General features: G+C 40.3%; 1 protein-coding gene across 2 annotated transcripts in view; it reads right to left on the bottom strand.

Annotated features, from left to right (window-relative positions):
- Positions 1-16,460, bottom strand: part of TBC1D22A (TBC1 domain family member 22A) — an 849,217-nt gene that overhangs the window by 401,477 nt on the left and 431,280 nt on the right. For both annotated transcript variants that reach the window (XM_077264859.1, XM_077264857.1), the window contains exon 10: positions 2,737-2,812. In XM_077264859.1, the coding sequence (XP_077120974.1) occupies positions 2,737-2,812 (76 nt within the window). The remainder of the gene's footprint in view (positions 1-2,736; positions 2,813-16,460) is intronic.

Here is a 16,460-nt window from a genome sequence, read left to right as displayed (position 1 = left end):
AACCAATGCCAGGAGTGGAATCTAAAGAAAAAAAAAACGTACAAAGAAATACTTGTCTTTTTTTATATTTACTTCTGGTTTTGACTGAATAAGGCACATCAAACACTGTTTTGTTCCTGTGCCAGGCCAAATGATTTGCCTATAGCAGATGAAACAGAGTTTTGTAAGGATGCAAGGCAGCAAACCATTGGAAATTAGATAAGTGTATTATTACCAGGTCAATGACAAGTCAACATAATCCTGTTACCTGCGGCCAACAATGTACTTCAAGTGAAGACCAATTAGCAACTAAACTGGGTAAATCAAACTCCAATTTGTTGGTGCATCAGCAATTGAAGAAATAGTATTATATATAATTTAGTTATCCTTTTATAACACTTAAACACATTTTGTTATTTTATTTATTGAGCAAGAAATGTAAAACATTAAAGTGGCTGCCTGTACGTTTAAGGGATTTATTGTAAAACCCGATAGAGGAGGTAGCAGTGTCTGACACAAAGTATTCTACCCAACCGCACTTCTCTAATCTGGGATTGGAGTCATACTACAGGATGGGATGGGCTCAATAAAGCCTTTTAGTGAAGTGGTAAGTGCCCTGGGGCACAACGCCAATGGAGGTGAGGAAGGAAAAAAAGAGGACTAAACTGTGTGTAAAAGAAAGATCCCCATCTACTCTGCGCACCATAGTTCACAGCAAACAGAGGGAAATCCCTGTCCCATTTCTTATCATCTCTCTCGGTTTCTCTATTACTAAAAACTGATCTATCGGTCAACAGAGTGTGTTCGGCACTTAAGGGCATTTTTTTACAGGGATTAGACAACATTTTCTGCAAATAAAGTGATTTACAATTTTCCAATTAGATTTAATAAAATTCTAGAACTCTTTTCAAAATCTGCTAAGCATTTACAGGGAATCTGTCATGTCCAATAACACTATTAATCTGCTTGTTAAGTGCTGTAAATGAACTTTATTGCTCCCGGGAGCTGCCGGCTTTCAGTCATATAGGCATGATCAGAGCAATCACAGTGACCACTCACAGCACTGAGAGCGACGGGTGAAAGCATGTTCCGACACTAACCGGCAGCGGGCTGAGCACTGCATCAGTACAGAGTGATCGCACAATTAGTGCCAGGACGTGCTTACAGCCACCGCTATTACTGCTCTGATGTAATTGTTACGGGCATGCCTGCACAAGTGAAAGCCAATGGATCCTGGGAGAAAAAGTTTATTTTCTGCCAAGTGCCGCGCTTTCAGCACAGCATCCGGGCACCTTCAGAATGAGATAAAGCTGCAGATTAACAACTAATCTGCAGGGTAATAGCATTCCCTTTAATGATAATGTGTGATATAGTACACAACAAATCCATCAATTTTACTGTTGAAACATTTCACAATTAACAGCTCCATACTTTTTGGCACACTCATGATGGCCCTCAGAGCTCAGTCCCATGTTCTCGAGTGAGCTAAAGTTGTAACACCAAGCACAGTCACTACTGAAAGTATGACGCCCTAGCTGGCAAGCATTGAAGGGTATGTGGCATATCCAAACAGCTGATCGACAAGAGGCCATGAAGAGCAGAAGATCCCGCCTGCGATTTATTAACAGTTTCTATATGTACAGCATTTTAACTCAATAATAGTTCCCCATGGACAAATATCTAATGTTATCCATAATAGGCTGGAAAAAGAGAATTGTGTTGGTAGCTAGTCCACATTTTTTTGACATACAAAGAATAACACAATTCTCTTTAAAGCTTGTCAAAAAGAAGTTGCTATGGCCTTGCGTTACTTTTTCTGTTGATCACGACTATTCTCCAACAGGAAAAGTGATTCCGGTGTGAAGACTTTGCTTTCTGATGTTTTTCCTTTTGTTCATTTTCAGGACACACATTCCTTTGTATTTATGCGAGCGCTAAAATATGCAAGTCCTTTAGAGTGAGATCTGGCATTTTAGACTAAGTAACACAAAAACAGATGGAATTAATCTTTTAACAAGATTCTTTTAAGCTATTTCTGGAAGGAGGAAAAAAAATCATTTTTTGTTTTCAGTTCCATCATTGACAAGTAAGTGTCACAAAAAGCTTAGTTCTGCTTGGCATCACTTTGTTAATACCCTGTTCATTAATTTAACAAACTACCAAGAGAATATGTTAAGAATGGCCGAGCATTATCAGTAGAATTTCTTTTAATTAAATTTTGCAATGGCACGATGACAGTCAGCATCTCTCAAAGGGAATTCTTTTTAGAGCAGGGAGGTCTAAGTACAAATCATATTTGCACACACAATTCATTTCAAACTTTACTGACACTTTCCTTCTTAGTACCGCAATAACAAGATATAAACTGAGAAGTAGGTGTAAGAATAAACAGAAAACCTCACAATCAGGCACCATAAGCGAGTGGAGGATCTCTCTGAAATTAATCACTGAGCTTTGCTTAAAATGGATGATGTTTCGTTGTATCTGGGCTTTCCATTGCTGCCAGGAGATTGCAATTGACTTTTTATTATGGAAGCTTAATACAAATAATGGAAGGTGCTCATGGTCTACTAGCTTCCCTTTAGGTGATGCATAGTAGAAGTAATTCAAGCACCACTAAGCGCTATGCTGATTGAGGATGACATTCCATATGAGAAGCAGAGGAAGACTGGTGGGGCACATAATTGCACAGATAGGAGCAGTACAATCACTTACTACTGTAAATATACCTTGCCTAAGCTGCTTTAACCAACTCACCATCAATGCGGCTAACCAGCTCCTCCAACATTTTCACTTTTTTCTGAATCCCTGGTTGTGCAAAAGTATAGTTATCCTAAAAAGAAAAAAAGGAAAGAAATAAATGAATTCAAGTATAGTAAAATGACGAGGCACCACAATTCTACATACATCTGATTAGGTTAGATGCTTGGTGTAGTTTTGACAAAATCCCTGTTTACCAGCGGAAGATTATTACTAGAGGAACAGTACACATGGAGTCCTACATACTCAGGAGCTCCCACCAGTGATTGGCAGCTTTCTGTATACACTGTGCATAGGCAGAACATTGCCAATCAGTGATGTGAGCAGGGTTATACAGAGCTCAGCATTCAGAGAACTTCTAGATCTGCAGCTGGTAAAGCAGTTTTTAATACCTGGTGAGAGATTCCCTTTAATGCTTTTCCACAAAAGCCAAGATCCAGCCCTAAGTTCTACCTTCTGTCAGTTAGGGGGGTCCATTGATATTAAAAAAAAAAAAAAAAAAAAGTAATTGATAACACAAGGCCTATGTTGCCTGAATCTTTTTAAAGATCTTCTTCACCATTATATTTATATATTTGTGAAGACAATAGTACTTTGACCATTTTTCAATTTATTCCTATTAAAAATTATACATGTTATGAAAATAATTAGCATAAAGACATTGCCTACAGAATAATAATGCCTTCCTTGTGGAGTTATGTATATAACTGATATCAGGTTGCCGTATACTGAGACTTTTATGTCCCTGCCGACACTGTGTACACAGTACTATCCCTGGCTTTTTACTGCACCAGAGCCAGCCGGGACTAAGGAACACACTTTTACTTGGTTATCCTTATATATAATTTCTAAACACTCTTTTTCGGTGATTACTTTGTATCTCCATTCATACTGCACCCACACACACAAATGATACACCATTTGAAAGGTAAATTTGCCCCTTTCAGCAAGAAAAAAGCCAAACAAACCACACATCCACGATGTGATCACAAAATACAGTTTAAACATTAATTTTCATAAACCTGCAGGAAAAATGACCTGCAGGTGGCACCACACTACCCCAAAGCACAATACCACAAGGCTGCTTACAGACATCACAAACAAATCCTAACATTTGCCTTGGGGGCTTTCCAGCTTGCCGAACTCCTTGCCCAGCCAATTTCAGGCACACTGGAGGATTGCACACTTCACTGCAGGTGAGTCACATATGCAAACACATTTGTAAACATGAACTGCCTTTTCAATTGCACACTTGCTCCGTTTTTACTCCACCAACACACACAAATGATAGACCATTTCAACAGTCAAATTACCTGCAGGTGACATTTGCCTAGGGGTCTTTGCAGCTTGCCGAAGTGCTTGTCCAGCCTATTTCAGGCAAATTCGAGGATTGCACACTTCACTGCAGGTGAGTCACATATGCAAACACATTTGTAAACATGCACTGCTTTTCCCGTGATTACTTCACAGCACACATACAAATAATACACCATTTGAAAGGTAAACTTGCCCCCTTCAGCAAGAAAAGACACAAACAAACCACACATTCACGATTTGATCAATAAATACAGTTTAAACATTCATTTTCAGAAACCTGCAGAAAAAAACAATATCCTGCAGGTGGCACCACAACCTCAAGACATTTTTTTTAGCCTCTAATTATCAAACCAATTTATTGTATTACCAATCTACATATATAAATACCTCTCTGTGTTCATCATCTCATTAAATACATTAGCATTTGACCAGGTTAATTTTCCTGAAATTGCATGTGCCCCCGACAATGTGCAAAAATTTTGCACGGGCCAACTAGTAACATTAATATTTTTAAAACGATGCATTATTTTCAAATGGGAGTAAACTCATAGGTGGTCAAAAGTGATATAAATATAAATATGATAGTGGCACAAGTCCTGTAAAAGGGTTAAAGGGTTTCTAGCGCTACTCACTTGCACATCTTGGGGTAAGTGGTGTTAAGGATGTGTCAGAAGAGGATTGCCAGGATGTGCACATGATTGGCAGGTTTCATGCGCCTGTTCTATTCATACACCTGTTCTATTCATACAATTAGGTATAACACAGACTTCCCAAAATTGTCATAAAATGTGGATCCGGAACTAGCAGCACTGTGGACAGTGCATGTCTGCTGCTCCAAAATGCTGCATTCTAATCACACAGGTAAATCTGCATGTGTTCACTGAACCAAGTGGATTTAACATATACAATACAATCTGTTAATTACATTTGTGTTGCGGAGACCAATGTCTCAAGAGAAATTGGGATGCTGCGGTCTGGAAAGACGCCCCACATGTCAGTGTCCACGGGTGAGACGCAGCTGTACATAGACGTATAGTGGACATGGGATTTCTAGGAATCTCATGCACTATGATGTAACATCTGGATGCTGCATAAATACACAGTATCCAACCTGCAGCGGTTCCTGATGGTGGGCACGTACCCTAAGAGGAAACAGGTACTCTACATTATTACATCATTCATACTTGTGGTTGTAAAGGATGACAGGCAGTTCTAACAGGTTCACCGGCTCACTAAACTTGGAGGATCTGTCTTTTCTTTCAAATGGCTGAGGTACATTTAATAATTTTGCCTTTTGCTGCAAATGAAAGCAATCGCACAAATGAACAGATAGTATTGAACTTTACAAGCCTTTCACAGGTGCTTTAGATGCCTTAGGCAGGGAACTAGGAAAAAGATCAATGTTAAGCTCTAATAATTATAAAGGCTGCAAAGCAACAAAAGAACGCATGAACTGGGCTCTGCTCATTGTACTAACACAATAGGGCCGGGATATTATATGGAGAAGAAGGAACGTAGTAAACATTGACTATTTCATGGTTACATTTAGCTTTATTACAAATAAAAGGGAAGTGACAGGTGGGAAACTTTTTAAACACTGTTAGTATGGAACATTTGTCATATAAAGTGATAGACATGTTAATATTCTAGTCTACATTAAAGCAGATGGACATGGAATCTCTACAGATCATGATTAGAAAACCAGAGGCACTATGGGGCCGATTCATCAGAATTCTGGCATAGGGCACCTTAGAAGTAGCAATACTTCTGCACAATTCATTGAGAAGTTGCACATAAATATTGTGACTTTTGGCATTTACAAGTCAGTCCCTGCCAGCTATCCCAATATGGGATTGGCCATACCCATCTATCAAATTCATAGGAATACAATACACTTTTAGTGGTATAAATCGATAAATGTACTCCAGTCACAGAACTAAAATATACAGTTGCACTAAAGGTAACCCTACCAGTAGGATATAGACTGGGCAGTCCCCACCATACTCTGTAGTGCCTAAAACATCTCTGTATAGGTAAGACTACTTTCACATTAGCGTCGTGCACTGCACGTCGCTATGTGTCGTTCTGTAGAAAAAACGCATCCTGCAAAATTGCTTGCAGGATGCGTTTTTTCGCCATAGACTTGAATTAGCGACGCATTGCCACAAGTCGCAACCGTCGTGCGTCGTGTTGCGTCGGACCGTCAGCACAAAAAAAGTTGCATGTAACGTTTTTTGAGCATTGATAGCGTATTTTCCGACCGCGCATGTGCAGCCGGAACTCCGTCCCCGCCTCCCCGCACCTCACAATGGGGCAGCGGATGCGATGTAAAACAGCATCCGCTGCCCCCGTTGTGCGGCGCTTCCACACTATGCGTCGGTACGCTGCAACGTCGCATAGTGACGTGCAGTGCACGACGCTAGTGTGAAAGTAGCCTAACAGAGCGGAAGAGAATGAGCAGCCGTGGGGGTGGGGAGTCGGACGTCAGTCTAAGCCAAACTTAAACAATAACTTCTATGGAAACGGGAACACAATTTAAAGGGTATTTAGCTAGAGTTTGTGGTTGTAATAAAAAGGAAAAATAGACATTTATTCCTTATTTAGTTTTAGTTTTTCATTCCCCTGGATATCAGCAAAATGTACAGTATATAAATACAATATAAATCGCAAAAAATAGGTAAATTTGCTTAAATATCTGAACAAGAAAACATTTTATAGCTGTTTAAAAGAAAAACTTTAAATGTCAAAAAATGGGAAAAATTGCATTCCTGAACTTGTTTAAGGGGCTGTTCACCTTTACGGACAATTTTACTTTTTTTCCCTAAATGCATGTATTTGTGTCTAAGAATAGTTTTTGCAATTAGGTCTCATTAAAAATTTGTGGCTGCGGAATGAGTTGAGTATCCTTCAGAAAACTTGTTCTGATGGGAGAATATGTAACTTTTCTTTTTTAATGAGTCTCTCAGCTGATTTATGACTACACAAAACATTAAAATCGAAGAAGGAAACAAGGCTTATATAAAAAAAAAAAAAACAAAGATGCAAATTTTATAATGCAACCCAATTGTTAAAATTATTTTTACCTTGATATATATGAATTGAAGTAAAATAAATACATTCAAAAACTTGTCCATGCAAGGAGGACAGCACCTTTAATTTTCAAAATAAAAATTTAAAGGGGTTGTGCCACTATAAAAAATACATTTAACCAAGCAGAAAAGGAGGAAATAAAGGGTTTTGTAATTCACAGTTATTAAAAATTATGCTCCATTCAAAAAACAACAAGCTTTCATCTGCTGACGTTTGCGCTGTTCCATCTGCAATCTTTATTCATCCTCCGGGTGGCTGATCAGCTGGCCGAGCATGTGCAGTTCCTGTCATTATAAGATGTCCCCCCAACTCCGCACCCCCATTGTTCACAACGTATGCTCGCGGCACTCACCTCCCACAGGTCTGACCGTGCAGGGAGCAGTTAGCTGACAAGCACGCTTGCTTCAGCCGCTCATCAAAGCGCAAGCGCAGTTCCATGATGCACTGTGCAAGTGCCGGGTTTCCAAATCGGACTTAAGTGATGTTGGCGCAACCATTGGAACATCATTCAAATTACGAAGGCGGCAACAACTGTGACTGAACCCAATGAAGCACACCCCTGTTATGATATAACTATATAAAGAGCTTTTGCACATGATTAGACCGTTTTTAATGAAACAGCGTGTTTGTTTACATGCTACAAAGGACATGACAAGTTCCCTTTAAAGGAGCTGTAGGAATTTCTGGCAAGTACTGGTGGTGTACGACATGTGAAAACAATCTCTCGTATTATTCATATATCTGGCCTGTGCGGTAGAGTGGTAAAGTGGATGCCTTTTCTTACAAAGAAAAATAATCCAAGACTGGCTATGCTGTGTCAAACCCTACATCATGTCTGCCAAAAGCATGAGGGGAAACGTGTTATAGTGTGATGAGACCAATGTTCAACTTTTTGGCCAGAATTTCAAAATGGATGTTTGGCGCAAAGCCAAACAATGTGCAGCAACAAAAGAACACCATACCCACTATGGTGGAGGCAGCATTATGATATAGGGCAGCTTTCCTGCAGATTTAATTGGCTATTTAGTCAAGGTGGAAGGAATTATAATCAGCTCCAAATATCAGTCAGTTTTGCATCAAGGCCTGCAAGTTTTGATGCAAAATCAAATGAAGCTAAAGATGAAAAGAAATCTCACCTTTCAGCACATAAACAACCCTGGCTTTCCCATAACATGTCATGGGGTTGGCGCGACAGAGGAGCCAGAAGACTCTGCTGTCTGATTTCTACTACTCCTGCACTGGCTAGAAGCACTTCCCCTTCATATTAAACCATGCAGGGCTGACTTTATAATCTGATAATGTATACTTTAGGCATCTATCATTGACCTCCATTTATATTTGAGCAAACATCATTACTAAGAAGGCAGAGGTTTAATAATTGCATTAGTCTGCTGTCTTAGATTTTGAAAAAGTTTCCTAAAAGCAGGAATTCTTATTTACCTAAAAAAGAAGTCTTGATCCCAGCACTGCTGCGTTGATGGTTCCTGGAGGTTCTGCAGCAAGGAGGTCACATCAGTCACATGACTGTGATATTCCATCACTAGCTGTGACGTGCAATACAATAGGCAATACAGGCAAATGGTGCAACATTTCTAAAGAAGCCCAATTACAAAAATTGTTTTCTTCAAAATATATGCATATATGATACAACCTTTTTAAGTGCTCTGGAAGTGTCAAATCACTTGTCAAGCCTCTGTTTCTCTGGTGCTAACCGCAGATCAGATCTATTATCTTCTGTTTCACTGCAAATGGGGAACCCATTGGTTACCATGGCACCTGGATGGTGGCCCCCATGGCTAACATCTGGGTACTATTGTGAAGTTCAGCCACAGCCTAAGCTTCATGTGAGATCTTCATTTATACACTATATATAATCCTGAGCATACCTCAGAGTGTACCACAGTCAGCTGGAAGTTCTCAGCTGCTGCCACAACCCAGTTAGCTCCATAATTTCTATAGTGGGCGTATCCATATACTACATATCCACCCCTATTGAAATGAATATGAAATGGATATGTAGTGCACAGCAACTATAGTTTTGACAGAGCTTACGTGTTCCGGCAGCATCGAGAACTTCCAGCCACCGCAGGCACCAGCTGATAGCAGGGGAGCCAGGAGTTGACCTCCCACCAATCACATATATATTTGCCTATCCTAAGTATAGACCATCAACAATAAAAAATAAAGTAGTGGCCAACATCTTTAATGTTTTGGGGAGCCTATAAAATATTATTATTATTACCTTTATTGCTTTAAGGTATCCTTTCAGCAGCATTGTGCACAGTAACCTACACACCTGGTTTAAACCATATTTTTAGTTAATGATATGCTCGTATCCCGGGGCGGACTGGAGGGTCTTTATGTGGTGCCCTGCCTAGGTATTCCTAATGCAGACTGCTGACAGGTCACTGATCCCTCACAGACCTGCCCCCTAGTTTACACAATGAATACCTCTACATACTGAAAGAAAAAAAAATCCTTCTACAAGCAGGTGCCAGCCGTGGTGATCACCGAGAGCTGCTACTTCGCAGACGCGGGCTGCACATCTTGGAGGAGGACATTTTTTTTCTTCTCCAGGAAGATGGATCTTTATACATACCAATAGCTGCTACTGCGCAGGCACCATTTTCAAATTGTTTTTTTTTTTGTACTTGATCAATAACATGAACAGTGATTACTAGGACACTAAACATGCGATTGTGCAGCAGAAGAGGTTTGTTTCTTCAGTATGTACTGTTACTCATTATGCAAACTAGGGGGCAGGTCATAGATCAGTGACCTGTCAGGAGGCTGCATTAGGAATAGTTAATCAGAGCACCACATACAGACCCCCCCCCCCCCTCCCCTCCATAGGCCGCCCTGGAGCATAGCATTAACTCAAGCCTGAAAATAAAGATTACACAAGAACCACAAGATGAATTTCATCAACCAATCAATCATTTTAAATCAATATAACGGCAACGACCTGACACTGTGTGTAGGATACTGTGCACAATCCTGCTGACAGGTTCCCTGTAAAGCAGACAGTATTATGTCCTAATGATTTATCCTCATTTAAGTTAGCTATTGTGAAGAATATTGGAGATCTAATTCCATGTCAACATCTGTATCCTACTGAGCATGGAACGCAATAAAGTCCCTTCAGCATGTGTTGTGGTAACAAGACACCTGGCTAGCTTCAGACAGAGGGCATCACACACCCCACTAGCAGCTGGTATGAAGGTTTATTATGTCCTAGCTGTACATCGTGTCTATTTCCAAGATCCCCAGAACAGGGCAAACGCCTGCCTAGCTTTCAAATCATTCTAACATGCATGGGAAGAGACATACAAAGAGCAGTCACTAGCAGCTAGGTAGCAAAATTGGGTTTAGTCTCTATGAGTAGCAGGGTCCCAGTCGGACCTGATGACACCAGAATCGCTGCCCTAGGATCGTCCATAAAGGAGTGTCCTTTCATAGGTTTTGGGAGATTTATCTCCAAACATCAAGGGGAGGGCATTTAGGATCACCCCTGAGGGCAGGAGGGGGTAAACCTAGAGGGTTAAATGCTTGTGTGAAGCAGATCCTAGTGCTTTTTTTCTGGGAGGTCACGAGGACACATCATGTGCGGAGAAGTCACACAAAAAGGGAACCACAAGCCTCCCATGTGACAGCCCCTCACCCACAAGCCAGACCTTTCACCTAACTTAAACCACATGTTCTGCTTATACCTTTTGTCCTGCCACTATTGTATTTGCATATCTGACCATTATATATGTATAACCATTCTGTATATATAGTGTATTGTTTAGTGTGCCTTAAGGCGCATGACGTTAAAAATATACATATTAACGTATTGGGGGCCTTTTAGGCCCCCATGCACATAATGTAGAAAAACACACTTAAATAACTTTCACAAGTTTATTTCAAAATTGCTCAATAAAATATGAATAGTGGACAAAATTTTAATTATAATTTTTCACAGAAAACACCACCAAAAAATCTTTTTTTTCCCAAATTTCACACAAAGACATGAAAACACACAAAAACGCATAGAAATCTATAGCAAACTAGCTGCAGCTACATTTTTATTCTAACTTTCTTTTCTATTATATTAGTCTTCCAAACAATTCTGACATGTCATTTTTTCAGAAGTGTGTTCTTTGCAAACAGTTTCCTTACAAGTGGAACAATATCGCTCAGTTTTCCTCTCTATGTTTCTTGGACACATGAAACAACGCTTTTCTTTCTCCTGGCTCTGGAATAATCTGAAACTGTACGCCACACCGTTTCATTGCTTCTTTAGTTTGCTTTGGCAAGCATTTCAAGTCGCTTCGCTCTATCATGTGAGGCATTACAAGTTCATGACAAAGGTCCTTCAAGAATATGCGTCTCCTGTCCTTCCTCTGTGCATGAAATTCCGGATGAGTTTCTGTATATAATTAATGAATTTAGGGCTGCTACATCAAGCAAATTGGAAAATAGTACTACAGGCCATCGTTTTGTTTGCCTCTTACACGAATATTCTCCCACCATCTCATCCATTTTATCTACACCTCCTTTTGTTGTATTGTAATGCAGGATGATTTCTGGTTTCAATTTTTTGTCATTGCTGTCAACACTGCAATCGTGATGCATGGTACTGAGTAAAATTACAGATTTCTCCTTCTTCGCCTTGTAAGATACCAAAGTCGTTTTGTTATTGAATCCAAAGACACTCTCAAAGTGCTCGCTGACGATTGTGTTTCAGTGCTTCTGGAATTTCTCGTCTGTTTTGCTTTATAGTACCAACAAGTGTAATAGCTTTTGCAAGCAGAAAATTGCCTAGTTCAACATTGGTGAAATAATTGTCCATGGTAATGTTTCTACCTGAATTGTATATTGGAACAGCAAGAGTTTTGACTATTTCAGACCCCAGATCCTTCTGTACTGGTGCACCAACCTCTTTGCCACAGTAGATTATGCCATTTATGCCATAATAATTTGCAGAATCACACATCCAGAAAATTTTTATTCCGTACTTGGCTGGCTTGCTGGGCATGTATTGTATGAACTTGCAGCGTCCTCTGAATGGTACAAGTTGCTCAGCTACAGTAACATTAGTACTAGGATTGTAAAGTTTTGTGCAATTTTTGATAAATATGTTCCAGATATAACTGATAGGGGCTAATTTGTCTGTTTCAAACCTCGCTGCACGAGTTCGCTTATCATCAAAGCGAATGATTCTTCTAATTTCCTCATATCTGCCCACTGACATTGTCGCCTTATAGTGTGGATCAGAAAGTGGGTCCAGAAATAATTCTCATATTGGGACATCATACGATTTTTGACTCCCTGCCCACATTAAAAGTCCAATATATGCATAAAGTTCCTCTTTTGAGATATTTTTCCAGGACTTATTTTTTGCAGAAGTGATACGTCTTCCTTCTAGGTTTGAACATAATAGGACCTCTTCTGCAATATTGTCAGAAAAATAAGTACAGAATACATCTTTAGGTGTACAGTAACTGGGACTTCCCATACCCTGGCCCCTCCACCAGTATTACTGAGTACAAATAAAGTAACTTGAGACACAAACACTACTGAGAACATGATAAAAATAGCGGGGGCCTAAAAGGCCCCAATTCATACAGATGTAGTTTTCACCAAACAAGCATTGTTACCCCATAATGCCTATGAAAAAATTATATGAACAACTGGATATTATCAACAACGACATACTTGAGGAATACCTGGAGTTTCAAAATTCTAACTAAAGTAATTTTGCAGATAATAGCAAAAATGTAAGCATGGGGGCCTAAAAGGCCCCCAATATGCGTTCTAGGGTTAAATATATTGTTTAACCTTGGGCTGCTCTGTTATCTCTATCCACGAATCTACACGTCTATTTTTCAGAATAGTCTCACATGCTACTGAGGGCTGGCTCCTGGCCCAATATAATCCTGTTAACTGACCAGGTGTATATCGAACGAGGAACTGGTGATAGCGAGGAACGCCAGTGACTGCGTGGGCTACCTTCTCTCACTCTCCGTGACTCCCAGGGCCCATGTGGACAGGGGGGCATTTGTGTAAAACTGTGCCAAGCTGACCTTACGTGTTCCTAGGGGGTGTGGAACGTCACGTTGGTACAAGTGGGGAAACTGTATCACGTGATCTCGCTGACGTAATATTAACGTTAGGTGGGGTGGTGTGGTGTGGATTCTTCACGTTTTGTCACAAGTATTCTTTGAAAGATTAAAGTTGGTACAGAATCTAATAATGTTTGATGGAGTGTTCTACAAAACTTCGAGGATATTTGAATGCTTTAGCAATTCCCAATATAGAATAACTAGCTGTTTCCAGCCAGCTAACGCTCGGCATGCTCATTGCTATCTAATTAACGCTGCTAGTGATTAAACTAAAGTAAATAATGACAACATTCAATAGCGCTTACGCAGGTGGTAAATTAACTTAAAATGAAGTTAATAACAATAATATTAAAAATCAGAATAATACTAATACATTTTATTCACAGTGTAAAATCAAAAGCAAACTGGATTCATGTGGTAATGTGTGGGGACAGGGCCTCGTGTGGTAATGTGTGAGGACGGAGCCCTGTGTGGTAATGTGTGGGGACGGAGCCTCGTGTGGTAATGTGTGAGGACGGAGCCTCGTGTGGTAATGTGTGAGGACGGAGCCTCGTGTGGTAATGTGTGAGGACGGAGCCCTGTGTGGTAATGTGTGAGGACAGAGCCTCGTGTGGTAATGTGTGAGGACGGAGCCTCGTGTGGTAATGTGTGGGGACGGAGCCTCTTGTTGTAATGTGGAGGGACGGAGCCTCGTGTGGGGGGCAGGATTATGTGTGGTAATGTGGTGGGGGGGCGGGATTGTGTGTGGTAATGTGGTGGGGGGCGGGATTGTGTGTGGTAATGTGGTGGTGGGCGGGATTGTGTGTGGTAATGTGGTGAGGGGCAGGATTGTGTGTGGTAATGTGGTGGGGGGTGGGATTGTGTGTGGTAATGTGGTGGGGGGTGGGATTGTGTGTGGTGATGTGGGGGGCGGAGCTACTGTGCAGGGGGCGGGATTAACGAGTAATCATGATGCCTCTTATATATAGATATGGTAGATAAAACCATTATAGCAGTGGTAAGCCATACTAAGCAGCATTTCCAGTGAGAACATAGAAAGCAGCTGGGTGAGGAATAAAAAGAGGTTGCTTTGGTGTAATGCAGGAGAGCAAATCAGCAGAAAAGGAATTTTTTCATATCCGAGGACATGGAGTCACTGTTCACAAATTATAATTATTTACATTAAAATAGAAACAAAAACAAACCAGTGTACTTGGATTTTCAACAATGCCCCATTCTTCAGATATCAGCACCGATCCCACCAAGACAAAGTGTCACATATGGGAATATGATCATTGTTGTGTGAGAAGGATGACGACTGACTGGCACATTTAAAACATATATCTGGGGCACCATTCCCCTCCATTACAGCAAAGCAAACTGAGTGGAGTTTTGACATTTCTACATCAGAAACACACTCTGTCATAGAAGCTCTTTTGTATTGTGCCCATGCTAGGCAAAAAGCTATTGGGGCTGGCAATTAAGGCTCATTTGATACACTTTTGTAAGTACAAATATGTTAGTAAGTTGTATGGATGTTCGACATCAAGTGGACAAACCCTTCAATTATTAACTTTTCTTACCCATAAGAACATCAGTGAAAACAGAATGTGAACAGTTGCTAATGCATAATAAAACTTACAGCAAAAGCACAAGAACTGGTGTATTACTATAATTTTTTAATACATTGATCAAATGAAAAAGACATAATGCTGCAACCTTAGGTCACTTGCTATAATAAAGCTTGAAGCTAGAGTTTTAGGCAGCACAGAGTAGAACTTCTCTGTCTGCTGCAAATCAACAATAGGACACCTTTAAAGGGAACCTGCCATGTGGTAAAAAAAAGCTATTAACCTGCAGATCTGGGGTTTCTCAAGGTTAGTAGCAGCTGTGTGACCTCCGCACTGAAAGCCCGGGTGCCTGGAGGTAACAAACTTTATTCCTCCTGGCAACCTCTGGCTTTCAGTCATGGGGGTGCAGCATTAGTCATCGCTAGGGGCAGCGAGTAGCAGCTGTAACTGCACCCCATACCAACTGACAGCAGTGCATCAGTACAGAGCTGGCTGTCAGTGTGAGGATGTGGCTACAGTGGCTGCTCACGGTGTACCAAGCGGTGACTGAACCGCATGGGCCACGCCTGTATGACTGAAAGCTAGAAGCTGCCTGGAGGAATAAAGTTCATTTTCTCCTGGTAGCAGGGCTCTCTATGCTGGCACCGCATGGCTTCAGTATTCCATTATCCTGCAGATTAAACATATAACTGCAGGTTAGTAGCATTTGTTCACAACAGGTTCTCTTTAAGAAGTGATTTCATACTAATCAAAAAGTCAAATACATGCAGCCATTTAAACACTATATAACAAAAAAAAGTTAGGAAAGTGAAAGCTAATTCACTACACATGAAAATATAATGCACAACATTTCTAGATGTCTCAAAGAAAGCTTTTCAGAGAATCCATTCCCTGGTCAAACTTAAACACTCACTTGCCAATCACTAATGTCTGCAAGTTTGCCTGTGTCACCTTTGTCACGGCTTGAAAATTGTTGGTTGTCAAAAAAAAAAAAGTGTTTGACAGAGATATACAGCACAGAGATTATTTGTTAAAGTATGAATTAAAAGATTTCCTCAGCTTCCTGGCACCCTGGAGCTGAGTAGGTGACAGCAAATGCTTCAATCCATTTATTATATTCTACCATAAACATGCTTGGAAACATTTCCAAAAATGTGATATCAAATATGATTTAAAATTATTTATCGGAAAACTGTCTATTGAAAAGTGTTGATTACAAAACCAAAAGTGATTCACTGGAATACAAACCACCTAGGAAATGATAAAACTTCTGGTAAGCTATATTAAAAATTGCTTCATTAAAATGTCAGTAAGAGAAATGGGGAAAATGGTTAACAAGAATAGCATGTTTCACAGCATTAAAAATGCATTATTCTCCTAGCTAGAGCAGCTTCAAACTGCACTGTGCTCCAGAGCTGCATTCACATTTCTGCTGATTCTTGTTCGAGAACAGGCTTTTTGACAACCATACGCCTATACTGTACAAGAGAGTCTTCTTAGGGGGAGTTCTGCCTAAAATAGAGCTCTAGCAATATTCATACCCACATGCAATTTTACATTCCTATTGTATACCTTATTTCATTCATACCGTTTTAGAACCTGTATTATGGGAAGCTAGGTTATGTGATCTCCAATCTGACCACTGATCCAATACATG

Source organism: Ranitomeya variabilis, chromosome 5, assembly GCF_051348905.1.
Source record: "Ranitomeya variabilis isolate aRanVar5 chromosome 5, aRanVar5.hap1, whole genome shotgun sequence".
NCBI classification, from domain to species: Eukaryota; Metazoa; Chordata; class Amphibia; order Anura; family Dendrobatidae; genus Ranitomeya; species Ranitomeya variabilis.
This window is presented reverse-complemented; position numbering and strand designations above follow the sequence as displayed.